Source organism: Microplitis demolitor, chromosome 8, assembly GCF_026212275.2.
Source record: "Microplitis demolitor isolate Queensland-Clemson2020A chromosome 8, iyMicDemo2.1a, whole genome shotgun sequence".
In the NCBI taxonomy this organism is placed as follows: domain Eukaryota; kingdom Metazoa; phylum Arthropoda; class Insecta; order Hymenoptera; family Braconidae; genus Microplitis; species Microplitis demolitor.
In genome coordinates, this window is record NC_068552.1 from 18,859,909 (window position 1) to 18,887,651 (window position 27,743).

Here is a 27,743-nt window from a genome sequence, read left to right on the forward strand (position 1 = left end):
TTAAACCCAATGAGAGTCATAATAAGCCGGGATTGGAGGATTGTATGTAAAGTAGGCTCAAGTAATAGCGAAAATAATTATTCAGGAAAGCTGAGTAAGGCTGAATGCGCGCAAACATATAACACGTTAATACGGGCAAGTCATTAACAAGCAGTGAATTGAATGTACATTAGACCCAGCAACTTGGAGTAAGAGTAAGAGACCCGGTAAACATCAGTATGTGCGTATGTGTACCATATATACGTTGTATTGGGTTATATGTTGTTCAGTTATAGCCGAGTTATATAGCAAACCAAGGAGAGAACAGAGAAGTTATACCTGTATAGGCCGGGCGCGCGTAGACCACACACAGAGCGTCGCTCAAAGAACGAGCGCGGGCTCGGGTAATACATGGTACGAGTGGAGCCTGGGCTAGCGCAGATGCAGTGGCCCATAAACAGCGAGCGGCGGACCACCCAACACGCGTTAAGAAGAGACTTTCAGAGTTGGTTCGTTTCTCGTCCCCGTACCGAACCCGAATTCGTTCGCTGCGCTTCCCTGCCTGCCTCTTTACTTTACTTCACTCTTTCCATTATATTACAGTATACCTACGCACTAACACAAAGCCCTCTCAGGGGACTGTTAAATTTTACTATTCTATTTGCGCGTCAAGAAAGATGGGGGCGGAGGATAAAAGTTGACATCCATTTTTAACCTTCCTTTTTTCCTTCAACCTTAAATTTTTTCCTTTTCCTTTTTTTTTACTTCTAAGTAAAATCCATTTATAAATATGTACAGTGCCTATACTACCCGGCGCACTATGCACAAGTTTAAGCTATCATGCTGAGACATGTCTACCCGTATTTAGTCGACGAAGATAAAATTTATAATTTTATAAAATATTCTGAAAATAATTACGCCGGCTCGGTTGTACAGCCCACGTGGTGATATTTGCACATATATGTAAGGATATATATTTATAATGTTTACGACATTCGGCGGATTTACCCTTGGCGGCTTTAAAAATATCGTTTTTTTTTTTTTTTTTTTTTTTTTTTTAATTTTATTTTCTTCTTTTCTATTTCTTTGTACTTGTACAATCATCTCTCTCGCAACCAGCACAACTCACAAAGAATACTATATGCTATGTGGAATTCCGGGAAGACTGGCTGTTGGTATACGGAGGGGAATATCTTGTATTGAGGCCCACCCACGTTCCGTTACACGTTACGTTATGTACATCCAGTACTTAGGTGAACCATCAGTTTCGCATGTAACTTGTCACTAAATCGTCCGTCTTAGGAGCCGTAAATTTTAAATTGTATTTTTGTATGGAGTAAACGTACCCAATAACAAACAGACACACACTTTGAATATAAATACAGTCACATATATCATGAATCATGACTCATCAATAAATGAATTATTAATTTATTTGTCCATTCACCCGAAATATATTTAAGTTTTTAATTTTACAAACTACCAAGTTACTAAATAGCCATTGTCGTCGACTTAATTTCCTCTTCATTTTCCTCATTCTGGTCCTGGTTGAGATAACGTTTTCTATAACCACCTGATGGGTCATATTTAGTCTCCAACTTGGACCACAGATCCGGACGATTATCAATCAGATGATGATACATTACATTAGCGATATTTTTTTGTGCTGGACTGCAACTTGCGCACTCACTTGCCAGAGCATCTGGAAGATTTTCTGTAACAAAAATTTAATTTATATATTTTATAATTACACATAATAAATAAAATATATAAAAGTTACTTTTAAGCTCAGCACCATCTGGAGTGCAAGGTTTCTCGTCCATTAGGCAGCCGACATAATTATTAAGTAGCCGGTCGTTTTTGATAATCGCATTGATATCAATATTATCATACTTTGTTGAGTACATGCCCTTATTATTTACAACCTCTGCAGAGACAAAACTGCTAACAGATGCAACTGTCACAGCAGCGAGCATCAAAATGATAACCATCTTCATTGTGCCAGTCTATTTAGCATTGATGATAAACTCCAATGCGGTGTAATGAAATGCACGTGCTAGTGGCTATCGGATACAATGATGATGCACGATTTATCCGGCGCATGCTTAACCCTTTTATTAGATCCACTCTGCACAAATAAATCATTGGTCTTATTAACTCGATCTTATTAACTGCACGTAACATTTGCATGCACGTAATTTATCTATTAAATATTTTTGTTGTATATATACTTACTCATAATACTGTCTTATAATTTATACAATGTCTTAGATAACAGCAATTTTTTTTATTAAGAAATCACGCAATGGTGCCAGAAATAAGATTCATCAGAAGCCGCGTTGATCCTCGCGTTTTCTTCGTCCGAATCTAAAACATCCGACTCGTCATTGCTGTCCAAATAATCTGGTGTGCATGCGTAACATATTTCTCCGATGTCTCTCCAGCAGTCGCTGCAGTAAAAAAATGGACAAACTTCAGTCGCGCATTTGTGAAAATTTGATTTTCTTCTTGGCTCCGTTTCGTTACAAAGAAGACAACGCGGCCGCCCGAAAGCGAACCATCGGATCCAACCGAACCAACGTGGATAGTCGGTTCTCAATACCAACCACAAATCGACATTACGTTCCAATAATTGTTCCCTGACCAAAACTCGTATTCGACTTCGTTTGAATTCATTGAAGCGCAGTCTTCGTCTCTGGATATTTGTGTACAAGTAAAGAATACGTCGCTCCTCATGTTTTGGATAAAAAAATGAACACATTTTAGATCTTAATCTTTTAATATAACCGTCGATAAATGCTAAAATCCATATCATTAAATAGGTAACGTATATTTTGTATAAAATATAGCTTTGAAGTTTACGAGGATGTGGAAGACATTCGATGTTAGATACCGATACTTTTGTTCGTTTTTTAACATTAAATCGGTTAAGAATATTGCGCATTAATGTGGCTATTAATCCTACGCCGCGAACGGTTACATGTAAATTATGTTCACCTTCCTGCGAATAAAAAATATATATGATAATAATAAAAATAATGATGATGATGATGATGAAGATTAAAAAAAATGAATAAAATTACCTGAGTAAAATCAATTTTTCCATGTTTGTGAACAAGAAATAAAGTAATGTACAAAAGATAATCAAGAATAATAAAAGTAGAGGCCATAAAAACCTGAAATATTAATTTTAAAGTCTGTCCAATTAAATTCATCCGTTCGCGACGGATTAATTTTACAGAATATGGATCAATGTATTGTAAGCGTTCAATTTTTTTGAGTGGCAATAGAGTTGGAGTGCCTTTGAGCGTACGTCTTGAATCTATTTCTTTGAAATATGTGGTAATGTAACGATTGTCGTGCTCGATATCCATGAGATATTTATCGTGATACTTTTGAGCACTTCGAACAATATTGAGAACAATAAATGCCAAGCAACGTTTTATTATCGTCATTACTGATAAAAATAAATCACGGCGATATGTAAATTCGTGGAGAACTGATTTGGCAATATCGCTGGCATCGCGTATTCCAACGAGCTCTGAAGAATTTGATAAATCAACTTTGTACTGTAGACGAGCGTCTTTGGAGCTTTTTTCCAGATATTTTTGTGCCTCTGTATTGTCATAAAAAAAAGACAGATTAATGTTTTAAAAATTTTTTTAGTAATATGACTGAGCCAGTAAATGAACGATCGTATTTTCCGATCTTTCAATACACAATTAGTCAAGAAAATTAGAATTGAAGTTCTAAAAATATCCAATTGAACAGCATCAAAGTATTTTCTTCATGTAGTTGTGATTAAAATCTAAATGGTGTAAGTAAGAATTGAGAAAGTTCATTTTCTGGCTGTTCATTCACTGGAGAGACCACCCTCGATACCTTTTAAACCATAATATCCATCGCCAACTCCAGCTTCGATATTACCATCAGGATTACATATGTTAGCACCCCCCAGAGACTCGACAGCTTGACAAACAAAGTCAAGTTTCATTGGCCAGCACAGAAGCCAAGCGGCAGCCCATGTAACGGCCTCGTAACATTCGTCATAAGACTTTTCAAACATATATCTTAAATAAAAATTTAAAAAAGAGAGAGAGAGACAGATATTTATTAAATAATTACTACAACCCAAGTAGCACACTGGGGTTGTGACATCTATAAGATAGCAGTTTTGAAGCTATCTTTGGACTTATCGATAAGGAGCAATAATGTTGACAAAGAAATCAGAAATTAATGTCATAAAAAATATGTTTAAAAGACTTGACGCAAACGGCGGTAAAAATTTGATTACAAATAATTGCAACAACTTTTCAATTTCGATAATTTTTTTAGACAAGAAAAATAAGACATCCTTTCTATGACTCCAAGGTGGAAAAAAAAATAGTGGAAAAATTAGTTTCAGATATCAGCAGTCCTACTTCAAAACTGTAAAAGTTACATTATTTCCGATATGTAGTAATTATTAGTTTCATATAAGATCGCATGGAAACTTGTAAGAATCCATAAAGGAAAGTATGGATTAGTGTAAGATCCATAGGAATTAAAATAGGTGTATGAATTTATATAAGAATCTATGTAGGAAACCATGGGTATCTGGATGTTTTTGTTAATTTTCCTGATTCCTAATCTATACAAAATTCCCATATGAATTTGGCCATATGGATTTTCATAGGAATCCAAGTGAGAAGCTATGTTGGGTTCTATGCTGGATTCCTACAGGAAACCACATGGGAATCCATAAGGAAAAGAAGAAAATGTGAGAACTCACAGAGGAATCTATGCTGCATTCCAATATGGCTTTTTTATAGGGTTTTCAGACCCTAATAGCTTTTCATTCAACTAAAAATACATTAGAAACTGTAAAACTTTGTGTCCATAACTGTAATTACTCTATTACAAGAAGTAGTCGGTTATTACAGTAAAAACTATAATACTTGAAGTTTTTTATCCGCCGAGCCTGTTTCTGCACCGGAAACTGTACTTTTTCCATTTAAGACCTAAATCTGTAGATCTTATTCATATAAAAAATTAGACAACCAAAAATTGTCTTGTCCTTTTTAAAACATCGTAAAGTTGTCTTTGTGCTACTTGGGAATCATTAATCTACATAATTTAAATACCAAGTATTAATATCTATCATTACCGGCATCTGTCAGAGCCTTTAGTGAGCTGGTCTTCACATTTGTTCTTAAGTTTTTCTCGATACTTAGTCTCGTAATACGCCGCCGTCTTCACAGAATCCTCTGTTTCATTAGCAGTCGTACTATTTCTTTTAAAAATACGATTAGTATCAAGCACTAATTTATGACGTTTTTTTCTACGTTTATCTTTAACTTTTTTAGTCTCTTCATCAATGTAATCATTTTCTTCACTGAATTTCTTCATCGCTTCTTTACCTTCTATTTCTTCAACAAACGGCAGCATTAATTTTTTAACCGAGTCTGATACGACTTTCATGTTGGCTTTATTTTCCTCCATTCCCATCATTACCTTTTTAATTAAAAATTAAATAAATAATTAATTACATTAATACTGAAGAGCTTAAGTATAAAGTATATGGTGATGGAAACGTTACTTGTTTCAAAGGTTCGAACATTAAATTGACTCGCATTTTAGTCAAATTATAGTGTAGCTCAGATGTGCAAGCAAATGTACGGACAATTTCTTTAGCATTATAAGTTAAATTAAATATCGGACCAGTAATGAGGTAGGCTACTACAAGAGTTTTCAGTACACCTCGACCAGTGCGTCCTAAGAATGACGGAATCATCAAAAGACAAATGCACCTTATCTATAAACGGACCCGATTCTTCCATTAATTAATTAATCTTATATTTAATCTATTATTTACATACTTGTATAGACAACGCACATCCAACAGACATCATCGTAACAATAATAGAACCCAGTGCAAAAGTAGTGTAGGGTTGAAACCCCAAGTCCAGTATTACAGTGACGTAAAAAAAGACAGCCAAGGAAAATCCAAAAAAAAATCCAACAATTGCTCGGGTTATTTTGTGAGTACCAGGAGGGTCATGATATAAGTCACGAATAAATTTAGAATTCATTTTATTTATTTATAAATAATATATATATATTTTTTTTTTTCTTATCCGTTCTACAAAGCCACTGCAGAAGTAACCTAATAATAATTATTCATCCTAAACTCTGTGTGAACTTTATATCACTTGTGTGTGCGTGTGTCCCAATCACTTCTCTCAATAATTAATAATAAAAATAACATAATTTATAATTACAATAGTAATAATAATAATAAATCTAATACTGCGCGGATAGGACGTCAAATTCATTTAAACGTATACATTTATATACAATTAGCTAAATTGTTCTTTGTTTTTTTTTTTTCTTTTATTCTATACGATATGTTTTTATTTTTCGTCCTTAAATTTTATCTTTATTTTTATTTATACATACATACGTATACATATAATATTTATGTGCGCGGGTATGTAAATAAAATAAAAATGAGCGCAATAATGACCATCAGTAGTAGCAATGGCTGTACTAACGGCTTCATCATAATTGATGACGATACGGGGGACCGTTTAAGCCATACGAGAAAAAAAATATACAAAACTCATAAATGACTTGTAAACTTATAAAGTTATACGACATTTAAACAATAAAAACATTTTATTATTTAAGCCACGCACGCACACACACGCACACATGTACTACATGCACACAGCTCGAGTGATGATAATAATAATGAAGATGACGATGATGATGACGATGATTATTGAGATTTTAATCTATCCGCCATACGGCATGGCCAATAATTATGTTTATTATTACACTCGAATAAGACTTTTAATATATTATAATGTGGAGCAATAAAATAATAACAAGCAAGGAAGAGAATTTTATTATTATTATTATTGTTATTATTGTTGTTAATGGTTTTCTTCTTTTTTTTCATCCAATGATGTAGTAATATACCGGGATGGACTATTAAGTGGCTGCTGCAATCCACCCGTTCGATACGAGATAATGAAGAATTTTATTCTCTGGTTCCGAGTGAGCCATAAAATTTGATCGTCGACCGCCACTGCCACTACTTAAATATTCCTGTATTGATAATTAAATAAAAAATCATTTTTTTAAGTAACTGCCGTTGGTTTTTAAAGACTCGTGTAAAAATAATTATTTTGTAATGTCACGCATGAGGAATTTTCATATTTGAGAAAATCTGGCATTGAGTTTAATTTTTAAATACTTTAAAAAATTGTAAGAAAATTTTTGAAATCTAAAAGATCGATTGTCTCAAATTTGAAAATTTCTGGCTCGTAAAATTTTGATAAATTTTCATACGTAAAATTAATAAATATAAATAATGATCACTCACTTGAATAATTAAAGCTTTCTGGGTTAAATATTGCGTTGGTTTTAAATCCAATTGAAGACAAAGAGTTTTTTCTTGTTGCGTTAAAAGATGAGCTGCAGCTTCCAAGTCTATGTTATTTGCTTGTAAATCTAAATTTTCCATTGACTTTGTACAGGTAGTTTGTTGTTGAGTTACACCGCCATTATGAACCGATGATTTTTGTTTAGCCAATGAAGTACTCCCCTGGTGGTGGCTGGCTGGTGAAACCCCATCAAGCTCCGCTGCTCCCGTCCCCGACTGATTGACTGGAGTCGTCGTCCGACTTTGGCTGCTGCTGTTGTTGGCAGTTGTAGAGCTGCTGCCGCCGCTGCTGTTGTTTTGCGCGGATTCGACGGTGTTGTTGCTGGTGCTGCTGGCTTTTGTAGTGAATTTTCGGCCGATGGAAGAGCAATTTTTTTCTTCGTCTCTAAGTAAAGGGACAATACACACAAATATAAGTACAATGACTTAACACATGACTTATTATTTGTCCCCCAACGGCTTCAGAAACTTACTTTTTTTTTGAGGTGTGCCGGTGCATTGGCGTGGACGACGTGGGCCCACTGCTGCCCTAAGTGAAATGCAAACTGATACAATCTGTTCACAAACGCCTGTGGCAAACACACACGTATCACAAAAATATAAAAATTTAATTAGTGCGATTTTTCAAATTATTCACGACAAACAAACTATGACACACTTTTTTTTTAACTGACATCAATATCAATAATCAACAAAATTTTTAAAAATACTACGCGGTAAATTTAAATTTTATTCATGTGTATTATGTGTTTGCAAAGTTTTTATATATACATATATATAACATCGCGCGCGGGATTTGCATTTATAAATATTACATATATTTATTTATCAACACGAATTAATTAAAAGTCAAGAAAATTACTTACAGATTTTTTGTCTATCCAATGATCACTATTTGCTATTTCACTTGAATTTTGTACAGCCATAACTTGTTCAAAGTGAGCGCATTCTTCGTGCCTCGTGATTCCATTTTCTCTATAGCGATACAATTCTGATAATCGTAATCGTAGATCACGTTCTTTTTCTAAATTTGCTAAAAATTGTTCATGTTCCTGCGCAGTATAGAACTGCGCAAATATCCGCATCCTTTCTCTGAAATCTCTGAAAATAAAATGCAAAAATAAATAGTAAATAAATTTAATTTGATAAATATTCAAATTATAATTGCAATTGTAATGCTTACTTTTCTTCTTTAGTTTGTCTTTTTTTAATTCCTTTATTGCTACTTGTGATACTATTACTATTGACAGAAGCATTATCACCTCGGCGTGAAGATAAAAAAAAATTAGATACAAGTTGATAATCACGTACGACTCTTTTTCTTCTCGCGCGTTCTCTTAAATTATTAGTATACATATCTACATGAGCTAACTTTAATGCTATATCTAAATCATCATCCTCAGCGGGGTTAAGGAAGAGCGAGGAAACGAGAGACTCGGCCTCGTGATTGTAGTCACGTTCAAAGTCGTCCCGCTGGGGCATATACCCAAGCTGCTGGGCCTCCTCGGGAGTTATGTCCAGCGGGGGTAATTTTGATGTCAGGTCAGGTGACAGCGGCCCGTGATCGGCGCTGGTGGTTTGGTCGGTTAAATTTGGAGTGTAACATTCTGAGGTAGATGATGAGGAAGATGAACGTCTTTGCCTTGGCGGCCATGTGTATTTTCCAATATTGCCTTCGAGATACCTGGCAATGTACTGCTCTTTTGCCTCTAAAAAATTCATCACCGTCAACTCATCAGCACAAAGTTATTACAGAAAATAAAATTTGAGGCCATTCTCAGACAGTGTTCCCACTTTTTTAAAAAATAGTTGATAGCAATTAGGAATTCCTAATTCATAACTGTGAGCAATTTTTTTACAATTCGATATCTCGGCAAAATAGTAACTGCAATGCCCTTTTGTTAATTAATGCTTTAACTTTTTTTAAATTAATTATTAAAGTTTCAATGCTAAGAGAGTTTGTAATTGAAATTTTTTAAAAAGTGGGGGCACTGTCTGACTGGCCTTGAAAATAATTATTTATTATTACAGATCATTACCTTCAGGTGTACGAGTTTCAATGTGTTTACTTATGTCTTCCCAATTACCAAAACCAAATTGTTCAATGGCATCAAGTAATCTCAAGTGTTCCCGCGCCGTCCAATTACCTCTGCTACCATTGAAAATGCTAATTGTCCCAGAATCCTATTTTAAAAAAAAATCTCATTTATTTATAAATCATCACTAAGTAAATATGTAAATATTATTACACTTAATTAAATATCTTAAGTAATAAAGTTTAATTTACCATAAATTGATAAGAATGATCATTTTTATGCTGTCCAATTTCAGCGCCAGCCGAAAAACACTAAAATTTAAAATAATTATTATCAATACTTTTATTAAATTAAAATAAATTAATAAAAAAAAATGTTTACCTGTAAACATAAATCAAAATATTGACATTCAACACATTTGACCCGAAGACCAGTGATGTCTTCTTGGCAATAAGTACACGTGTACTTGGCATATAGATCTAAGACAATTAAAATTTAAAATTTCATTTAAATTCATAATTTCTAAAGAATTATCATTAAAAAGTTTGTAGTATAATTGGCTGTGAGTAAATATTTGTCTTTAGATAACAGTAAAATAATCGATACTGATATTCCGATCGATAGCAATTAGAAAACGATAAACAAACGGTAAATCATACATACCCGCCATAATAATTACGTGAAGGCCGTACTGGTGTTTGTTAACCTCGACTGAAGGGTACTTCCCACGATGACGACAGTATGACGTCACAGCATGCTGGTAAAAGTATATGTAGCATAAGTATTACACACGCATACGCTTACACATCCAACAGTGTTGTTACAAAATAATATACATTTTTCATAATAATAATAGCTATTGATTTAAACTATTACTAATTAGCATAATTACCTTGAGTTCATTGTTGATGAGGGTTTTTTAATACCAAAAATGATTTTTGGCCAAGGCGTCACAAATGCTACCCTATCAAGTAGCGTCTCTCTCTAACAGCAAAGCGATATAAATGCAAAATGTCTGTTTCAAGTTTTACAGGGCAGGATATATCTATATCTATATGTATGTTGGTGGATTGCAAGTTAACGCTCATGCGCCAGAAACGGACGACTCTCCATCTTCTGACGACATCTTGGTAGGAGCGCCTCAGGTAGTGGGAATTCAGAACTTCACTACGTCAGCGCCTCTTGACGCGCTAACTTTTGAACTGTCATTTTTGTATATTTTTTTTAGTTTTTAAATTCGATCCTCACTTGCCCAATATTGTGTTGTAAGCCGCCAACGTGGAAGTAAATTTAAATGTAATAAAATTTTAAAAATGCGCATTTATATAATTTGAAAATCAGTATGTGAATTTTTAATATTTTTAATTGTTTAATTCATTTATTTGAAATTTAAAATTTTTCTCATGTGCAGTTTTTTTTTGCACATATCACTTAGTGTAATATATAAGCTATTAAATTTATATATTTTGTTATTAACTAATTTTGCTTTTAAATTTGCTTGCATTTATTGCATTGGTTACATTTTCGTTCGGATCTCTATGAACCCATTTGAGCTGCCGTAAAATTACCCGCCAGATGGTGCAGCCTGTGCTGCATGAAAGGTAGTGTCCGTAGTGTTATTCTCCAAAAAATAATAAAATAAAAAAAGCCTCAATTTTTTTATACATATATATATATTTATAAATTTATTTTTGCAGCAGATATGGCTGCTATAAATCGAGTCGCATTGAAAACAATTTATTTATCACGTAAGAATTTTTTTTAGTCTCATGGCCCAAAGATCCCCACAATAATTTACAAACAGGCAAAAAAAAATAAGTGTGATATAATCTCTGTGTTCCTTGACGTTCTTACTATAAATTATTATTATTTCGTTACAGCAACTGCTGTCTGTTCTGCTGGACCAGTTCGTGTCCAACACCAGCAATCATGTAAATATTCCGAATCATCTGAATTAAGGATCATCAAAAAACCAACAACTGTATCACTCAAACGTGGTACAGGTGGACGTAGTTCATTCAATGGAATTGTATGTACTGTTTTTGGTAGTACAGGATTTCTTGGACGATATGTCTGCAATCGTCTGGGAAAAACTGGTACCCAGGTAGGCCGATCATTTATTTGATAAATCAGTTGATAAAAAATGATACTGAAGTTAGTTGACGTCCAGTAATTTTTGGATTTTTTTAAAAACGATCCCTGATAGCCAAGTTGGCCGCAACCTGTCATCAAGTTGGTCTTTCCATAAGGTGAATGCAACCTTCCAAGAAACTTGTCGACTTTCAGCTTCTGTAACTGTTGCCTACAAATTCACTACAAGTTTCTCAGAAAGTTGACGACAGGTTGTTGGGAAATTTGTAGTCAACTTGTAGACAACAGTTACAGAAGCTGAAGTTTGTGGACAATTCGTCGTCAACTTTGGCTATTAGGAGATAAATTATAAAAAAAAAATTGCGCCTATAGTTTTTTAAATTTTCTACATGTGCATATTTTTAGTTTTCTTCAGGAAAATTTTTTTTGTTATTAACTTGTTGATAAAAAAAATCTAAAAATTTTTAATTGTCTGCTGACTTCAGGATCATGATAAAAAATATAATTTGTTTATTTAAATATTATAGATGATACTGCCATACCGCGGTGACTCTTATGATATACTGCCATTAAAATTAACTGGTGATCTTGGTCAAGTATTATTCCACCCGTTCCAATTACGTGACGAGGATTCAATAAGAAAGTGTATGAAGTACTCACACGTTGTCGTTAATTTAATTGGGCGAGACTGGGAAACTAAAAATTTTACGTTCGATGATGTTCATGTTGAAGGAGCACGGAGACTTGCTAGAATAGCTCGGGAATCTGGTGTCGAGCGATTCATTCACGTTTCCAGTCTAAATTGCTGTGAAAAACCCACGGTATTTTTACAACTACAATTTTATTTTTTACTCCAAATAAACAAATTCATATTTATATAGAATATTTTTTAAAATATCAGTCTCAGTTTTCAGTACCATAAATATATTGATAATTATGTTAATAAATATGTTGATTAAATTGTGTAATTAAAGCCAATATTGATGGAAGGAGGTTCGAATTTCTTAAAATCAAAGTGGTTCGGTGAGCAAGCAGTGAAAGAAGAATTTCCAACAGCTACAATTGTGAGACCTGGAACAGTCTATGGACAGGAAGATAGATTTTTATCTGCTCTCGCCAGTACATGGAGAAAACACTTCAGGTATTCAAACTTTTAAATAAATAAAAAGTATTTATTATTGTCAAAGTGTAAAATTATTATTTTAGAGGAGTACCAGTCGTTGGAAAAGGTGATTCGATAATAAAACAGCCACTCTGGGCAGGTGATTTTGGCGCTGGTATTGCAGCCATAGTAAAAGACCCATCAACTGCTGGGAAAACTTATCAATTTGCTGGGTAAAAAAACATGTTTGTAAAATAATAAATCACAAATACTGGCCTATATTTTAAACTATTCCAGTCTAGAAGTTTTTAAAAATAAAATTTTTGATTTTCTATTGAAACTTGAGATAGACTGTAGTCATTAATTAGTATATTTCAATATTTGATTCGATGATGATAATGTCGCGTCACTACTTCAAAAAGAATTGATTTTTATACGTCCTTTTGACTTTAGTAAATTTTTTTTTTCTTTTTTATTCCTAATCATATCGTAGACTTATTCTAACAAGTTGTATAAAAATATAAGCCTTTTTGGAATTAGTAACGCGATGTAGTACTTAAAGGACATAAGTTATTTGTAATCGTTGCCATTCGGTGTATGTCTTGGCATTAAAAATCTATAATAAAAAATTATTTTCAGACCAGAGCGTTTCAAGCTTGGGGATATCGTTGACTGGATGCAAGGATACATACGATTTGATCCAATCGAATACGGACACCGGAGGCTTGATTTAAATAAGTCTCCGCTATTTAAACTGAAAGTATTTCTCGCTGAATTCAGTGTCAATCACCCTCTGGGTTACTTGCACTGGGAAGGATTAGAGAGGGTATTTATTACTAATTAACTAATTAATTAATTTATTTATCAGTGATAAGCAGAGTTTTTAATATCGAGTTTACATTAAACAGGAAAGTACTACAGATGTTCTCGAAGCTAATTTACCAACACTAGCAGATCTTGGAGTCCAACCAATACGACTGGCATCACGTATACACTGGGAAATGAAGTTATACTTTGTAGAAGAATATTACATGCAATCTGTAGGTGAATTTTCAAAGCCAGTTGCTCCAAAGCCCGTGGAGACGGTCATCTAAAAATATTTATATAGAAATAAAATAATAATTATTTGAAAAAAAAAAATAAATAAAATAAAAATGACAGCATTGGTTACAAATAATTTAAAACCTCAATGTATAGTAGATTTGTATCTAGTTGTAAAAATAAAGTTACATAAAATCTTAGCTTGTAGATATTCCTTTTTTCAAATAAATATGTCTAAGGAAGTCGAGAAAGTCGTGGCCGCTTAACCTTATTTGTGAAAAATAAATAACTTGAGGATTTAAAATAAATTATTAGCAGGTAATTACTTAGAAAGTAATGAATTTATTATTATGTTAAATATTAATGTGTCATTAATTTAATTTACCCGTTAATCAATTAATTTTGTAAATATTTTTGTAAAAATCAATAAACAGCAGCCGCGCGCATGCGCAGTATTTTAAAGTCATCAACGTGCATTGCTGAGCACTGGGTTTTTGTTTCAGTACCCAGTCAAGTCAAGTGAGCTAATTGTTTATTACAGCGTGTTGATATATATAAGTATATACATATATATTTATTACAAATAAACAATCACTGGACTATTATTTAATTAAAATAATAATATTTATTAAATGGCTTACAAAAACAAATCAAGAGTACAATTGGGATACGAGGATGAATATATCAGTGAAAAACATCGATCGGTTATTAATTTTGCCACTAATAAGATTGGTGGTAAACCGGTAAGTTAATTTAATAAATAAATTATTTATATAACTTGATAACAATAACAATATATTATTATTTAAATTAAACAGGACCCGCATAAAACGGAGGGAAGTTTACCAGCGCCAGTATGTAAATTATGTGGATTAAATCAATTGTTAGTAGTACAAATTTATGCACCATTAGATAATTCAAAGTATCATAGGACATTGTATATATTTACGTGTATAAATCCTAATTGCTGGAATCAAAACGAGAGCTGGACGTGTTTGAGAGTCCAGTCTTTGGAGGAAAAGAGTATAAATGAGACGGCGATACAGTCGTCAGTAACTCCGCCGACGACTAGCTGGTTGTCGCAAGCCGATGACTGGGGAGACGATAGCAATGTGTGTGAAACAAACGGCAACAACATGCTGATGAATGACACCACTGACAATTTACATCTTTTTATGAGCACGTCTAATGACGATACACTAAATGACGAGCTATCGAACCTAAGAGTTGATGATCCGAATGCCAACAGTCCGGCTAGTGTTGAGTCACCGGTTGGTGGAGCTGTTGGGAGATTGGATTCCCCGCAAACGTCTGCTGAAATAGAGGGTGAAGAAGGCGAAGTTGTGTCTATTGACACTCCGACTCAGCCGCAGTGCAATCTGATGGAGCTCTTCCACGGGGCCACTCCTCACCCGCTGCAGCACTCAGATATCGAGGCCCCCATCGATCTCTCCTTCGTTGAAATGTTCATTGCAGTCGAGGAAGAAGACTTGTCACCGGAAATAAATCAGCATGTCAGAGATCTTGTTCTTCAGTACCAGAGCCGCAACCCGACTGATTTGTTCAATGACACGGAGTCCAATCCTCAGGCAAATGATAATAGAGGAATGGAAGAAAAATATGAAAAGAGTATACCTAAACATGGTGACGACATGTTTTATAATTTTGACAGCCGCATTAAAAGAAATCCTGGACAAATATTACGGTTTGTTTTATAATTTATTATAAATTATTTCTATGGCCAAGTACCCAGTTACCAGCTCCCTATTATTTGGGGTAAAAAAAAATTAAAACTTCAATTTTATAGGAAATCTATAGAATATTATTAATTAAAGTATTTTGTTATAGATATTGTCGCGACAATTCAGCAGCATTATTACTGTATCCGCTAGGATCAAAAATAGAACCATGCAAATACTGCGGAGCTGAAAGAATTTTCGAATTACAAATCCTGTCAACAATAATACCTAAATTAAAACTGGTACCATGCAGAGAACGCGACTTCGAGATAGACTTTGGTACAGTATTAATTTTTACGTGTTCAGCCAGCTGCTGGTCTGCCAACGATACGTACAAAGAAGAATATGTGATCGTTCAAGCTGAACGTTTATAATGATTAAGCCAAAAGATATAAACAAAAAAAAAACATAATATTAATAATTAGTCAATATTCCAATTCGTCGATAATTCCATAATGATAAATAATTAGCATTTATTTTTTTTTAACTATCGCAGACTTCCGTCCGCTCAATTAGATATACAGCTCTCATCTTTATTTATTTTTATCAAATCAATATCCACTAGATTGATTTATTGAATAGATTATTTAACAGACGTATTTAAAATAGGGTAGAAGTTGCATTTGTGGCCACTGATACATTTTGGACATTTAATATTTTATTTTAATGATCCTCATATTTGTAGACAATCAAAATTTTTTGATTTTTTTCAGCAAATTTTCAGCAAAAAAAAAAACTAATAAATAAACTAAAAATATACACATGTAGAAAATTTAAAAAGCTACAGGTGCAATTTTTTGAAATATTTTTTTTTTGTAATTAATCTTTTCTAAAAAAAATCCAAAAATTATTAAACGTCAGCGAACTCCCGTAATTTTTTTAATTGATAAAAAAGTATAAAATAAAATTTCTATTTTAATAGTGTGATGAAAGTACTTTTGAATAAATTTTTAAAATTGTCATTGCGTCTTACAAATTATTTTATTTTAATTTTTCGAGTCCGAAACTGGGCCAAAGTTGCGCCTCTACCCTATAATGCGTACATAATATACCGAAAGTTCAAATTTATGCTAAAATTTATTTGATAAATCGCAACTGCTGGTACTATTAGCTTGTCGATTGATTTATCAACAGTACTTGAAGATTTTAAATGTAAATAGCTGAATAAAGTCATCCATATTTGTATTTTAAAAATAGATTTTAGAAAAGAGACGCTTTTTTGAGAATTCTATACAAAAAATCAATATATCAATTTACAATAAATGTGAAATAAATATGCTAACTAGTTATTCGCATTTAAAAATATAAATAAATTTATCTTGGGCGGATACCAGATTCTTAATGTCTTCTTACAGTCGGCCCTAGTGATACTTAATTGTTGTTGGTCGGCTACTGAGACAAAAAACTAATCACTTGATTAAATAAAAATATTAATTAAATGATTACATTTATGTTCATTATTTATTCCTCATTAATTATTTACATTTATTAGTTACAGCCTACAGATAACGAATGTACGAGGATCAAAATGCGCGTTATAAATTTAATCGTATAAATAATATTTAATAATTAATAATTAATTATATTAAAAGGCTCTTGCTAACGGATGCTCCACAAAGTATTTGTCTTTTTCAAATGCAGAGTCGGCTATTTCTTTGAGCAAGTAGTCGCCGTTGATCCAGTCGCCGTAGTTCAGGTCGGCGATCAGCTGCTTGGCTTTCTGAAAGAGCGTGTACCCGAAGATCTGAGCCATCTTTATTTCTTTTTCGCTGTCTCTCATCCCCAGGCAGTAAGACCTGGATGCGCGGGCGAGAATAGCAGCAATAACGTACAAATATGTACCTACTTCAGCTATTCTACGAAGTTCCATCTGTTTATCCATCACCTGCTGCCCATTGCGGATGATAACTGTCCTGATTATTTTCTCGAAGTCGATAATCGTATCCTCAAGTATTGTAGCAGTTGGTTCCAATGAAGGATGCAAGTTGTCGGGTATGAATAAACTTTTCCTCCTCTTGAACTTTACCATCATCGCGAGAATTTCCTTTGGAAACATGAGCGGGTTTCTCTGGATTTTCACCTGGTCACCAAATTTATTTCCTGTGTACTGCAGACCCTGGAGAGCGATCACTGCTTTGGTGTTGAGCAAAGAACCGTCGAAGCTGGTGAGACACATCGCGTCTCTTATCAGTCTTTCGATACCATTTCCTTTTATAAAAGAAGCAGCTCCAATTAGTGGGGCTCCCAGCATAATACTTTTGATACAGGTCTCAGTGCAGAAAGCTTCAGTGATACATTTCTCTAAATTGCAGTCCTGGTTCGCGTAGCTGTCGATTATTCCCGTGGTCAAATAAACTACGCTCTCCATCGCGAATATACTGCAGCATATTTTTGCAATTATTTCTTGGACCGACTCGCTTTTGAACAGGGCGGCGTTGAAGTCTTTGTCGGATTTCAAATTTTTTATAAGCAGCTGCAAGAAATTTTTAGTCAAACCAATCGCTTGGCTACCAATGAATTCTTTTCCTTCGCTGTAGACACTCGTGAAGAACTCGTTTGCTGAACCAATATCCCCGATGATGTTGTTGATGGGCACCAGAGTATTTTTAAAAGTCACCTGGCTCATGGTAACTCCACGGAGACCCATAGATTGCACCGGCTCGTGTACGGTGATACCACCGAAATCTTTTTCTACCAAGAAGGCAGTCACCATGTCCTCTTTGTCGAAACGTCTTCCGAGCTCAACGCACTCAGCAAAGACGACAAACAAATTCGAATCATCAGCATTCGCCACGAAGGTTTTTGATCCATTTAAAATCCAGTGCTTGTCATCCAACGAACGTTCAGCAGTGCACTCAATAGCAGCGGCATTAGACCCCTGGGTGTTCTCTGATATACAAACCGTAGGATTTATTTCACCACTGGCTATTCTCGTCAAGTAATTTTCTTTTTGTGTATCTGATGCATTCTCCGTGATCACTTTCACCGCCTGGGTCTGTTTAACCAGATAAGCACCCAGTGGAGGCACGAAAGCCAGTGTCTCTATCAGCTTAGACATCTCACTGCAATTGAAACCCAGACCTTTGTACTCATCTGGCACAGCAGCTCGGAGAACATCTAGATCTTTGAGCTCTTCGATTACGTCACGCGGAATCTTACCAGTCTGATCAATAGCTTCCTGGTTGATGTTGGTCGACATGTACTCCTCGACAGGCTTCAACCACTCGAAGAATTCTTTGTGCCTCTCGTGTGTCTGTGGCTCTGGAAACGCTGCAAACTCAGTGTCATATTTACCGACAAAAAGACCTTTTGCAAACGGCGAGCGGCGTTTCAGCTGAGGCTTGTGCTCTGATAACCTCACTTCCAATGGTGTGATTACTTCTGTCTGTACTTCGCTCGTTGAATACTTATTACTACTTGTTTTTATATAAATATGTCGGGGCAATTTTTGCCTCACTATCAATTTATGTGTCAACATTTTCACTCTATTGTTTTTAGTTTTATTATTTAAATACTTTTATTCACTTGGACATGCCGAAGAAGAATGATAACGTAAATAAAAATGTACTCACACTCGACTGGGTAATTACCAACTCACTTTTGATTCATAAATTTAATTTAAATAAATCTAATAAATTATTTAAAAACAAAATTTCCCGCGAAATTTAAATAATGGATAATTTTTTTTTAAACTTGAAATTATTTAAATAAATAATTGGAGTAAAGAAAATATGAATAATTCAAAAAATGGCGGCTTGGAAGCTGGTGGGCACGAACGATAACGTAAATATATACAAGTAACACTCAACTGGCAAATTACCAACTTACTTTAGTTAATAAATTTAATTAAAGTAAATCTAATGAATTATTTAAAAAACAAAAACCACCAAATTTAAATAATTGAAACAATTATTTAAAAGAAAGTGAATTATTTAAATAAATAAATAGAACATTTGAATAGTTTAAAAAATGGCGGGTTTGAAGCAGGTGGCTACACTGGAGATTTTTTTACTGCTAAAAAAATAATTTACCTGAGGTTGGTAAACTTATCAAGTAAATCACCAGTCTGAAGACGCGCTGCAACGCGCCCGTTGCGTATGTATTCTCGTTAACGACAATTATGTGAATATATTTCAATTATTATCATATTATTGTTTAAAAAATGTTATATTATTGTGAAACTTGATTGCCCGATTAATAAAACACCATTTGTTGTTGTTTTTACGATGATAATACGTTTATATTGGTAAGTATTATTTGTAACCGCCAAAACTTTGGTTCTCGACGCCATCTTACAAGTTTTTGTTGACAAATTTTCGTCCAAACCAACCAACACCATATTGATATTTTTAAATATTCAATTGTTTTTTTATTAATTATGATTTCAACTCTAAAATGGGCTAGAATTTATTTTAAAAATATTTTCATTTTAATTCCTCGTGTGTTTTTTTATTTTTCATTTAAAACTGGGATAGTTTGTCAACATAAACATTGAGACTAACCCCGACAGTACTTGAAATTGTACGTTAAGTAATGATAGTTATTGATATTAATTATTTTTAATTGCTACATATTTATTTTTGCAGGAAGTAGTTTGAATTAGATAAGCAATCATGTTTTATGCACATTTTGTACTGGCCAAAAAGGGCCCGTTGGCCAGAATCTGGTTGGCGGCTCACTGGGATAAAAAATTAACTAAAGCGCATGTTTTTGAAACAAATATTGAAAAATCTGTCGATGGTATTTTGCAGCCAAAGGTATTATTTTTATTTATTGTACTAAAAATTTAATTTTCAAACACTGATTATTCTTTTTTAATAACTGATACTAATCGTAATTATATTAATTACTAATCGATGTAATTTTAGGTTAAAATGGCTCTAAGAACCTCGGGACATCTTCTGCTGGGAGTTGTCCGGATTTATTCTCGGAAAGCTAAATATTTGTTGGCGGATTGTAATGAGGCATTTGTAAAAATAAAAATGGCCTTTAGACCGGGCATGGTCGACTTACCTGAGGAACACAGGGAGGCTGCTGTTACGGCGATTACATTACCGGAAGTGTTCCATGACTTTGATACGGCGATGCCTGAGCTGAAAGACGTCGACATTGAGGCTCAGTTCAGTTTGAACCAGTCTCGAGTCGAGGAGATCACGATGCGGGAGGACTACGGGAATCTCTCTCTGGTGACGCACGACCAGGGTTTCGGGGACATGAGTTTCGACGCCGAGCCGCCGGAGTTGTTGAGACACGGCACGACGATGGAGACGCAGCTTGACCAGAGCCACATGTTGTTTAGTGACGGGCCTAGTATTGAGGCAGCGCTGGAGCCCAAAGAAAAAGAACCTGTGGCGGGTACATCTACGTCACAGCCGATGGACATCGACACTCCTATTCGCGACGACGGATTTGGTGGTCATCTAGGTCAGGATATTATATCGGGAGGACTGTTTGAAGGCGGTCTTTTTGATGAAGCACCAATGGGCGAGGTTCCAGTACCTGAAGTCAGCAATATAACTGATCAGCAAGAGTCGACGGCTGCTGTACCAGGAGCCCCATCGGTTCACGAGGACTCGGATGATGACATGGGTGATCATTTCGGCGGCGCGCCTTCACCAATGGGTGGTATGAGCAGCGACGGATCACGTCCAACTACTCCTGCTGTGCAGGTTGATGGAATCGCGGGCCGGGCAAGTGTTGCTAGTCGACGTTTTTCACCTGTACCACCTTCAATTCCTGAGGAAAGTGCCATTGACACTGCTGAGCAGGCTCCAAGACATCATGAGCAAACGACGTTACTCCATGACGAAGAAGAGAGTTTTGCTTTAGCGCCAGTCGATGCATCGGCATTGAAAGGTTTCACCAAAGCTAAACGCAAGCGTAAACTTATTGTCGATGAAGTTAAAAATATATCTGGCGAAGAAATGAAAGCGCAATTATCTGATACAAGTGATATTGTGACGACATTAGATCTCGCGCCACCTACCAAAAGACTTATGCATTGGAAAGAAACTGGAGGGGTTGAAAAATTATTTGCTCTTCCTGCTAGACCAATTCCCGCCCGTGTTCTCTTTAAAAATTACCAACGACACTTGACGAGTAAGTCGTACGATCACGAGGACTTTGGTCGGTTGGCCGGTGAGGATGACACTATTTCGTTGGAACAAATGCGTGACGCGGACGTCGAACCAGCTGCCTTTGAACAAAGTTCTATCAGCAAACGGCTGAGCCGAAAACGTAAAGCTCCTGCGGACGAAGAACCTCTAGTACAACCGATCAGAACGCCAGGACCACCTACCCAAATCTCAGTAGAAGAACAGCCGATGGAGAGTATCGACACGACAAGACTGTCGGTTGCTCCACCGATTGTACCAGCTCCCGCGGAATCTCCAGTCCAGTCTGAAATATCTCTACCCGCAGAGCCTTCTATTCCTCACATAGAACCGCCTCCTATCGAGACTCCCGAAATGCCGCAAATTCCTCCTGCGGAAGTGAGTTCGTTGCTCGGCGAACCTCTTCAAGAACCTCTTCCGCCCGCCGACTCAATGATGGAGAACATGGGCTACGACCAAGCGCAGCCTCAGGTTCCCTACATGGGCTTCGATGAAAATCAACCGCCCGCGCACACGCCCGGTGGTATTTCTGAAAGAGGTCACGCTTCGCCCTGGAACCATGAAGATTACGAGTTCCCTCATTCTGTTGGACCGGTAAGTGATCTCTATCAACTCTTAGTCCTTCTGAAAGTAATTTTTTAAAATATTATTATTTTATTTATTTATTTTTGCAGCAAGAGGAACAACAAGTTGATGAAACATATGAGCAATTTGAAGAACGTGTCCTCAATAAAAGAGCAGCTCACATGTACCAAGTTATTAAAAGTAAATTAGATGGTAAAGATAGACTAACCTTAGGCGAAATGACGTATAAGAATTCACGCAAACAGGCAAGTTTTAATTATTTATTTAAATTTTTAATTATTTACAATAAATCGGTCCAGGTATTTAATTTTTATAATTTTGAATTTCACAGGCTGCACAAAAGTTTTATACTTTACTAGTTCTGAAGAAATTCCAAGTATTAGAACTGAACCAGGAATATTCTTATGCCGAAATCTTGGTTACCAAAGGCCCGAAATGGGAAAACCCATCGTTATAAAAGTAACCGGGACATGACAGTCTACTTAAAAATAAAATGCAGCACCAATTTCGTCAAAAAAAAAAAAGAAGTTGGATGCAGTGACGTTGCCTTATCGTCAGGCAATCAATGCTTGGTTTTTTCTACTAAAAATCTCACTTAAGATTTCTCTCAATACGTTGACTAAAAAAGAATATGACACATCATCAGTTAAATTAAATTTATTTTTCACAATAATCACATCGAGCACACCATATAAATATAAATATATTTATTTCATTTAATCTTTTATTTTAATCTATTGAGTTCTATTAACAAATAGTGTAATTAGTATTTAAGAAAGAGTATATTTGAATAAATCGATGCTTTAAGTCTATTTAAATAATCAGATATAATTTAGACTTATTGACGATTTAATTGATAAGTTTATTAAGTGATTATAAATATGGGTATATACATTTTACGGTAGTTGATCATTACTTCTTTACATATTAATTGATGAAAGATTTAAATAAAGATTTATATTTTTCATTAATTATTTATTAAGTTATAAAGATTAAATTACTAATTAAAAAAAAAAAATTAACAATTTCTATTTTATATTTTAATAAAAAAAAAATTTATCGGTGGTAACTTTTTGTTGAAGATGCCCCAGACAAAATTTAAAAAAACAAAAAAAAAATGATGACGATGATAATTTAATTGAAATTGGGTGTTATTCAACAAAAGACTATGTTATGATTGTGATGTAAAATATAATGGCCTTCCTGTGTAAAAAAAAAAATTTGCCGCCAAAAATTTTGAAATTTTAGACACGGTACCATAAGTTTAGTTTTAAAAATTTAAGACGAAAGATTAAAGTCGACTTAGTATTTTGTAGTAAAATTTTTTTTCTTTTTTGACGTTTCAAAAATTTTTATCCAAAAGTATTAATTCGATTTTTATATTAGTCTTAAATTTTTGAAACCTAATTTTATGTTGAATTTGGTAAAAAAAATTATTTTTAAATTAAGTTCAACGTAAAAATAATAAATGTTCTTTGGAAACTCGGGTAGAGTCAAAAAAAATTAATATTTTTGAATTGTCTAAAATTTTTAAATTTCCCGCTGCTGAAAATTTAAAAATATATATTTTTTTTTACACGGGTTTAACATTTCATCATCTACTGTAAAAAAAAAAAGCAAATGTTATTGTGTTGTTTTCTGTATGTTTTAAGAAAGCAGTGTGATATCGTTGTATAGATGATAAAATGTAATGTACGCTGTAAAATCTCATCATTATTAATTATTCTAAGCATCAATAACATTAATTGTAATAAAGATTAAAATGAAAACTAACAACCATTAAATTAAAATTGAAAAAAAAAATTATGTTTATTTAAATTTGAAATTAAAATGTCAATTGTTCATATATTATGAGATTAATTATTATATTTTATTATGTTATTAATCTTTTCATTACCGTCATTAAAAAATAATTGAAGTAAATGTTGTAATTGGATTAAGTGATTTATAAATGATGATAAAAAAGATAAATGATTAATGAATGATATGTAAACTATTGAATAGAAAACAGTTATCCTGTAGTATATACAGTTTAAAGAATATATGTAATATATTATGGATAAAGATCAAAAGAAATCGAAAATAATTGTTTCTTTTCTTTTTAAATTAAGGGCATTCTCAGACAGTGTTCCCCATTTTTTGAAAATTTTCTATGACTCAACTGTTACACGCGTAAAAAATGAAAGTATTAATTGAAAAAAATTTATATGCATTTAGATTAAAAAAAACACACACACACAATTGATGTCGATTGGGAGTTGAATAAAATTTGGAAAATCTTCATGCAAAAAAAAAAAAATAAATAAGAGAGATAGAGAGAGAGAGAGAGAAAGAAAAAACTTGGATTTTATATGAGCGAGTTTTAAGTTAAAAAAAGTACGTTTTTATAACGTATTTTACCATCATTTTAAAAAAAGTTCCAAATTACAGGTTTTTGAACTTCCTTCAAAATTTGCTCAAATTAAGTCCTTGATGAAGTTTTTTTTTACAATCAAAATTACAGAAGTTCAAAAAAAAATTCTACTTGAAATTCTAATCTGTCTCGAGTTTAGAAGTTTCACATATCGAACTTTTTTGGAATCTTTTTCTTATGATAGTTGATTAATTGAAAATTTTAAAAAACTGGAGGGATACTGTCTGAGAATAGCGGTAAATTGTGGAAACTTTTGAAAATAAAAAATCAGAATGAAATGACGTTTAATGGAAAAGCTTTATTAGTGAATTATTTTCCTATAAATACATTTATTAAACAATTTTTTTTATATTTTAATTGTATTGTAAAAAGTGGAAATATAAATTGATAACCTTAATTACTTTGATTATAAAAATAAGTAAGTGATTAAAAGCAAAATTAATACAGATAAAATTTCCCTACTGATGAGGAGAAATTTTATTGAGTTGAAAAAAAAAATAAAATGGAACGATTGCAACAAAATGAGTTAAGTTTTTTAAATGGTTTCGATAATTTTATGAAAATTCGTTTAAAATAAAGTACGTGATACTTTAATTACAAACAATGAATTTGAATTCGGATGAAAATAATAAAATTAAGTGCTCAATCTTCTAATTCTCCAGCAGCCATAGCGTCACCGTAAGATTTTCCTTGCTTTTGTTCAGGATCCAGTTTTATCATATCGTCAATCCGGAGAATAGTAATCGCAGCTTCGGTGGCGAATTTCAAAGCCTTTATTTTTGAAATAGCGGGTTCAAGAACTCCAGCTTTCTTGTTGTCTTTAACTGTTCCTTCAATTAAATCAAGTCCCACCCTACAAAAAAAATTATTTGTTATAATAATTATATTACAACATAAATCAAATATTTATACTTTACCATTTGAGATTAGCATGATCTACAGTAGTCTGGCTGGAATTGTGGTAAGCGCGTAATTTAGCAACAAGATCTGTTGAATCTTGGGCAGCATTGACGGCAAGTGTTTTTGGAATTACCAACAATGAACGTGCAAATTCAGCAATGGCGAGTTGTTCCCTTGAACTCTGTAAATTTAATTTAATTAGACATCTTTTATAACTCATTACCTTATTCATTATTTTTTTTTTTAATAAAATAATTCTACCAAAGATGTTGCAAAGTTTTCAAGATAAATAGAAAGAGCAGCTTCAACACATCCGCCACCAGCAACAACACTCTTGCTCTCAAGAACACGCTTGACAACACAGAGAGCGTCATGAATTGACCGCTCCATTTCATCGCAGTAGAAGTCGTTCGGTCCACGAAGAATTATGGATGCTGCAGTCCTGGCTTTTGGTCTACAAAAAAAATAAATCAAATTATTAAACTACTGGCTTTGATATGATTATAAAAATCTAAAGTTACCCTTTAATAAGAAGAAGTTCATCATCACAAATGACATCCTGGACAACTTCAGCAGCTTCACCAAGGAAACTAGGCTCGAAAGTCTCATCACCCTCCATGTTAGTCAACGAAGTGAGGAACTGAGCGCCAGTAGCTTTAGCGACCCGCTTCAAATCAGATTTCTTGCACCTTCTGACGGCCATAGCTCCGGCCTCGACAAAGTACTTGAGACACAAATCATCGATACCACCAGACAGCAAGATAACATTAGCTCCTGCGTTAAGAATCTTCTGGATACGCTCTTTAGTGATGTCCATCTCGCGCTGGCGTACGGACTCGAGTTTCTCTGGGTCGGTGATCAAAACCTCAACACCCAACTTCATCTTTGCTTTCTGTAGAGAAAAGTCCAGACAAGCGATTTTCGCGTTCACTATTTTCTTCGGCATGGCCTGGGATGCTACTATGCAATTGAGGGCGTATCCTTGTACGAGAACTGACTCCCGTGCACTTTTACCGTGAGCTTTCAGTATATTAACTGCTTTTATCGGGTACATGTGTCCTCCTTTTCCGTCGTTTATTTTAATAGCATTCGCAGCATCCACTACCATGTTGCCGAAGAAGTCGGCATCCGCTCCAATTATCTTACTGGACATCGATGTCTTGGCGACATTTATCAAACAATCTCTTCCTAGCTCATCGACACTCACGGTCAAGTGTTCCTGAATATATTTACATCCTTCTCTGTAATTATAATTATGATAATAATAATTAATAATCAGGACATTTGTATTTAAAGTGATAATAATAAAATAATACTCACTTGCATGCTAATCTGTACCCACTAATGACACTAGTGGGATGAATTTTTTGCTTGACTAATTCATCAGCATTCTTCAGTAACTCAGCAGCAATAATTACCTGAATAAATAAATAAAAAAGTTAAGGTAAGTAATTATAAATCAAGGCTATTCTCAGTAAAGTTTTGTTAATTAATTGAAAAAAGGACAACGTATTTGCAGTTTTGCTGAGATATCGATTAAAAAAAATAAATTAACTTACAATTGACATCAATAATAATTAATAAATTAATAACTTACAACTGAAGTTGTACCATCACCGACTTCAGTATCCTGTAATTGAGCCAATTCAACAAGGATACGTGATGCTGGATGTTCAACCTCTAGAAGACGAAGAATTGTCGCTCCATCATTAGTCACAGTGACATCCTGATAAAAACAAAATTCATTTAAAATTTGAAAACTATAATATCTAAAAAAAAAAGAAAGGAATAATTTAAAAATTAACGTACTCCAATATCATCAACGAGCATTTTGTCGAGACCCACAGGCCCGAGGGAGCTCTTCACCATGTTGGCGATCGCACAGACGGCCATGACTGCAACAAAACAATTTATTAGATCGAAAATGTCTTTGCGAAAATATTTGGGAAGTAAATTAGGGAATTTAAAAAAATTATAAAATAAATTAGTTACAAAAACGTGCCGGGTAATGCGTTATAGGTTAGATATAATAATAAAATAAAATACCATTTTGAGTACGAACTGGAGCACCGGACTGTCTTTGCCCAGCAACGGCCAATGCACTTGCTAGTGTAGACATTTTTTAATTTATATTTTTAATTATTTTGTTAAATAATTTAATATTAATTGTCTTTTTCTATATAAGGTATCAAATAGCGTGTGACGAGTTGCTTCAACTTTTGCTGCCTGACACACCACCAACACACTAAACTTTAAGACTCGATCGCTCATTGGCTGCCAGTTTATAGCTCCGTTTCCATTGGCCGGCTTTTTTA

The 27,743-nt window shown here is 34.0% G+C and overlaps 8 protein-coding genes across 11 annotated transcripts; 3 read left to right on the plus strand and 5 right to left on the minus strand.

Annotated features, from left to right (window-relative positions):
• Nucleotides 1–1,449: 1,449 nt before the first annotated feature.
• On the minus strand, nt 1,450–1,980 carry LOC103572395 (ejaculatory bulb-specific protein 3-like). The gene is made up of 2 exons (XM_008550997.3): nt 1,760–1,980; nt 1,450–1,693 (listed from the first exon to the last, which is right to left on the minus strand). The coding sequence occupies exons 1-2, from the start codon at nt 1,974–1,976 to the stop codon at nt 1,470–1,472; spliced, it is 441 nt and encodes a 146-aa protein (XP_008549219.1). The 5' UTR covers nt 1,977–1,980; the 3' UTR covers nt 1,450–1,469.
• Nucleotides 1,981–2,018: 38 nt separating this feature from the next.
• Nucleotides 2,019–6,050, minus strand: LOC103572455 (protein sneaky). The gene is made up of 8 exons (XM_008551083.2): nt 5,838–6,050; nt 5,558–5,773; nt 5,281–5,472; nt 5,126–5,223; nt 3,862–4,049; nt 3,063–3,595; nt 2,215–2,980; nt 2,019–2,107 (listed from the first exon to the last, which is right to left on the minus strand). Exons 1-7 carry the CDS (start codon nt 6,048–6,050, stop codon nt 2,270–2,272), a joined length of 2,151 nt encoding a protein of 716 aa, XP_008549305.1. The 3' UTR covers nt 2,019–2,107; nt 2,215–2,269.
• LOC103572396 (transcriptional adapter 2-beta) lies at nt 6,035–10,565 on the minus strand. Of its 2 annotated transcripts, XM_008550998.3 has the most exons (10): nt 10,337–10,565; nt 10,108–10,201; nt 9,826–9,923; nt 9,696–9,755; nt 9,448–9,592; nt 8,592–9,117; nt 8,275–8,509; nt 7,882–7,937; nt 7,349–7,793; nt 6,035–7,071 (listed from the first exon to the last, which is right to left on the minus strand). In XM_008550998.3, exons 2-10 carry the CDS (start codon nt 10,112–10,114, stop codon nt 6,955–6,957), a joined length of 1,689 nt encoding a protein of 562 aa, XP_008549220.1. In that variant the 5' UTR covers nt 10,115–10,201; nt 10,337–10,565; the 3' UTR covers nt 6,035–6,954. The 2 variants fall into 2 exon arrangements, with proteins under 2 accessions (XP_008549220.1, XP_008549221.1); XM_008550999.3 differs by lacking the exon at nt 6,035–7,071 and having other exon boundaries at nt 7,503–7,793; nt 7,882–7,977.
• Nucleotides 10,566–11,032: 467 nt separating this feature from the next.
• LOC103572399 (NADH dehydrogenase [ubiquinone] 1 alpha subcomplex subunit 9, mitochondrial) lies at nt 11,033–13,878 on the plus strand. Its single transcript, XM_053741628.1, has 7 exons — nt 11,033–11,192; nt 11,325–11,548; nt 12,063–12,356; nt 12,510–12,676; nt 12,742–12,870; nt 13,277–13,463; nt 13,546–13,878. The coding sequence occupies exons 1-7, from the start codon at nt 11,147–11,149 to the stop codon at nt 13,729–13,731; spliced, it is 1,233 nt and encodes a 410-aa protein (XP_053597603.1). The 5' UTR covers nt 11,033–11,146; the 3' UTR covers nt 13,732–13,878.
• Nucleotides 13,879–13,904: 26 nt separating this feature from the next.
• On the plus strand, nt 13,905–16,799 carry LOC103572398 (programmed cell death protein 2-like). 2 transcript variants are annotated; one of them, XM_008551000.3, is made up of 4 exons: nt 13,905–13,996; nt 14,182–14,421; nt 14,497–15,383; nt 15,527–16,799. In XM_008551000.3, exons 2-4 carry the CDS (start codon nt 14,311–14,313, stop codon nt 15,789–15,791), a joined length of 1,263 nt encoding a protein of 420 aa, XP_008549222.1. In that variant the 5' UTR covers nt 13,905–13,996; nt 14,182–14,310; the 3' UTR covers nt 15,792–16,799. The 2 variants fall into 2 exon arrangements, with proteins under 2 accessions (XP_008549222.1, XP_014298618.1); XM_014443132.2 differs by lacking the exon at nt 13,905–13,996 and having other exon boundaries at nt 14,153–14,421.
• A 60-nt stretch (nt 16,800–16,859) lies between these two features.
• LOC103572400 (complex I assembly factor ACAD9, mitochondrial) lies at nt 16,860–19,179 on the minus strand. Its single transcript, XM_053741627.1, has one exon. It carries the CDS (start codon nt 18,893–18,895, stop codon nt 17,003–17,005), a length of 1,893 nt encoding a protein of 630 aa, XP_053597602.1. The 5' UTR covers nt 18,896–19,179; the 3' UTR covers nt 16,860–17,002.
• Nucleotides 19,180–19,486: 307 nt separating this feature from the next.
• On the plus strand, nt 19,487–24,925 carry LOC103572402 (double-strand-break repair protein rad21-like protein 1). 2 transcript variants are annotated; one of them, XM_008551004.2, is made up of 5 exons: nt 19,487–19,663; nt 20,004–20,174; nt 20,286–22,124; nt 22,205–22,360; nt 22,447–24,925. In XM_008551004.2, the coding sequence occupies exons 2-5, from the start codon at nt 20,031–20,033 to the stop codon at nt 22,570–22,572; spliced, it is 2,265 nt and encodes a 754-aa protein (XP_008549226.1). In that variant the 5' UTR covers nt 19,487–19,663; nt 20,004–20,030; the 3' UTR covers nt 22,573–24,925. The 2 variants fall into 2 exon arrangements, with proteins under 2 accessions (XP_008549226.1, XP_008549227.1); XM_008551005.3 differs by lacking the exon at nt 19,487–19,663 and adding an exon at nt 19,732–19,938.
• On the minus strand, nt 24,807–27,673 carry LOC103572403 (T-complex protein 1 subunit alpha). Its single transcript, XM_008551006.3, has 8 exons — nt 27,475–27,673; nt 27,238–27,323; nt 27,026–27,154; nt 26,749–26,846; nt 25,950–26,669; nt 25,690–25,882; nt 25,446–25,609; nt 24,807–25,381 (listed from the first exon to the last, which is right to left on the minus strand). The coding sequence occupies exons 1-8, from the start codon at nt 27,545–27,547 to the stop codon at nt 25,171–25,173; spliced, it is 1,674 nt and encodes a 557-aa protein (XP_008549228.1). The 5' UTR covers nt 27,548–27,673; the 3' UTR covers nt 24,807–25,170.
• Nucleotides 27,674–27,743: the final 70 nt, after the last annotated feature.

Coding starts and splice junctions, on each gene's coding strand:
- LOC103572395 (XM_008550997.3), bottom strand. CDS start 1,976: ATGAAGATGGTTATCATTTTGATGCTCGCTGCTGTGACAGTTGCATCT. Junction 1,694..1,759: donor AGATGGTGCTGAGCTTAAAA/GTAACTTTTATA, acceptor TTTTTGTTACAG/AAAATCTTCCAGATGCTCTG.
- LOC103572455 (XM_008551083.2), bottom strand. CDS start 6,050: ATGAATTCTAAATTTATTCGTGACTTATATCATGACCCTCCTGGTACT. Junction 5,774..5,837: donor GATGTGCGTTGTCTATACAA/GTATGTAAATAA, acceptor GTCCGTTTATAG/ATAAGGTGCATTTGTCTTTT. Junction 5,473..5,557: donor TGTTCGAACCTTTGAAACAA/GTAACGTTTCCA, acceptor TTAATTAAAAAG/GTAATGATGGGAATGGAGGA.
- LOC103572400 (XM_053741627.1), bottom strand. CDS start 18,895: ATGTTGACACATAAATTGATAGTGAGGCAAAAATTGCCCCGACATATT.
- LOC103572403 (XM_008551006.3), bottom strand. CDS start 27,547: ATGTCTACACTAGCAAGTGCATTGGCCGTTGCTGGGCAAAGACAGTCC. Junction 25,610..25,689: donor AAAACTTTGCAACATCTTTG/GTAGAATTATTT, acceptor TTAAATTTACAG/AGTTCAAGGGAACAACTCGC. Junction 25,382..25,445: donor GATCATGCTAATCTCAAATG/GTAAAGTATAAA, acceptor TTTTTTTTGTAG/GGTGGGACTTGATTTAATTG.
- LOC103572398 (XM_008551000.3), top strand. CDS start 14,311: ATGGCTTACAAAAACAAATCAAGAGTACAATTGGGATACGAGGATGAA. Junction 14,422..14,496: donor ATAAGATTGGTGGTAAACCG/GTAAGTTAATTT, acceptor TAAATTAAACAG/GACCCGCATAAAACGGAGGG. Junction 15,384..15,526: donor AATCCTGGACAAATATTACG/GTTTGTTTTATA, acceptor ATTTTGTTATAG/ATATTGTCGCGACAATTCAG.
- LOC103572396 (XM_008550998.3), bottom strand. Junction 9,593..9,695: donor ATCATTCTTATCAATTTATG/GTAAATTAAACT, acceptor TTTTTAAAATAG/GATTCTGGGACAATTAGCAT. Junction 7,072..7,348: donor AGAAAGCTTTAATTATTCAA/GTGAGTGATCAT, acceptor TTATCAATACAG/GAATATTTAAGTAGTGGCAG.
- LOC103572399 (XM_053741628.1), top strand. CDS start 11,147: ATGGCTGCTATAAATCGAGTCGCATTGAAAACAATTTATTTATCAC. Junction 11,193..11,324: donor GAAAACAATTTATTTATCAC/GTAAGAATTTTT, acceptor ATTTCGTTACAG/CAACTGCTGTCTGTTCTGCT. Junction 12,677..12,741: donor ACATGGAGAAAACACTTCAG/GTATTCAAACTT, acceptor TTATTATTTTAG/AGGAGTACCAGTCGTTGGAA.
- LOC103572402 (XM_008551004.2), top strand. CDS start 20,031: ATGTTTTATGCACATTTTGTACTGGCCAAAAAGGGCCCGTTGGCCAGA. Junction 20,175..20,285: donor ATGGTATTTTGCAGCCAAAG/GTATTATTTTTA, acceptor ATGTAATTTTAG/GTTAAAATGGCTCTAAGAAC. Junction 22,361..22,446: donor ATAAGAATTCACGCAAACAG/GCAAGTTTTAAT, acceptor TGAATTTCACAG/GCTGCACAAAAGTTTTATAC.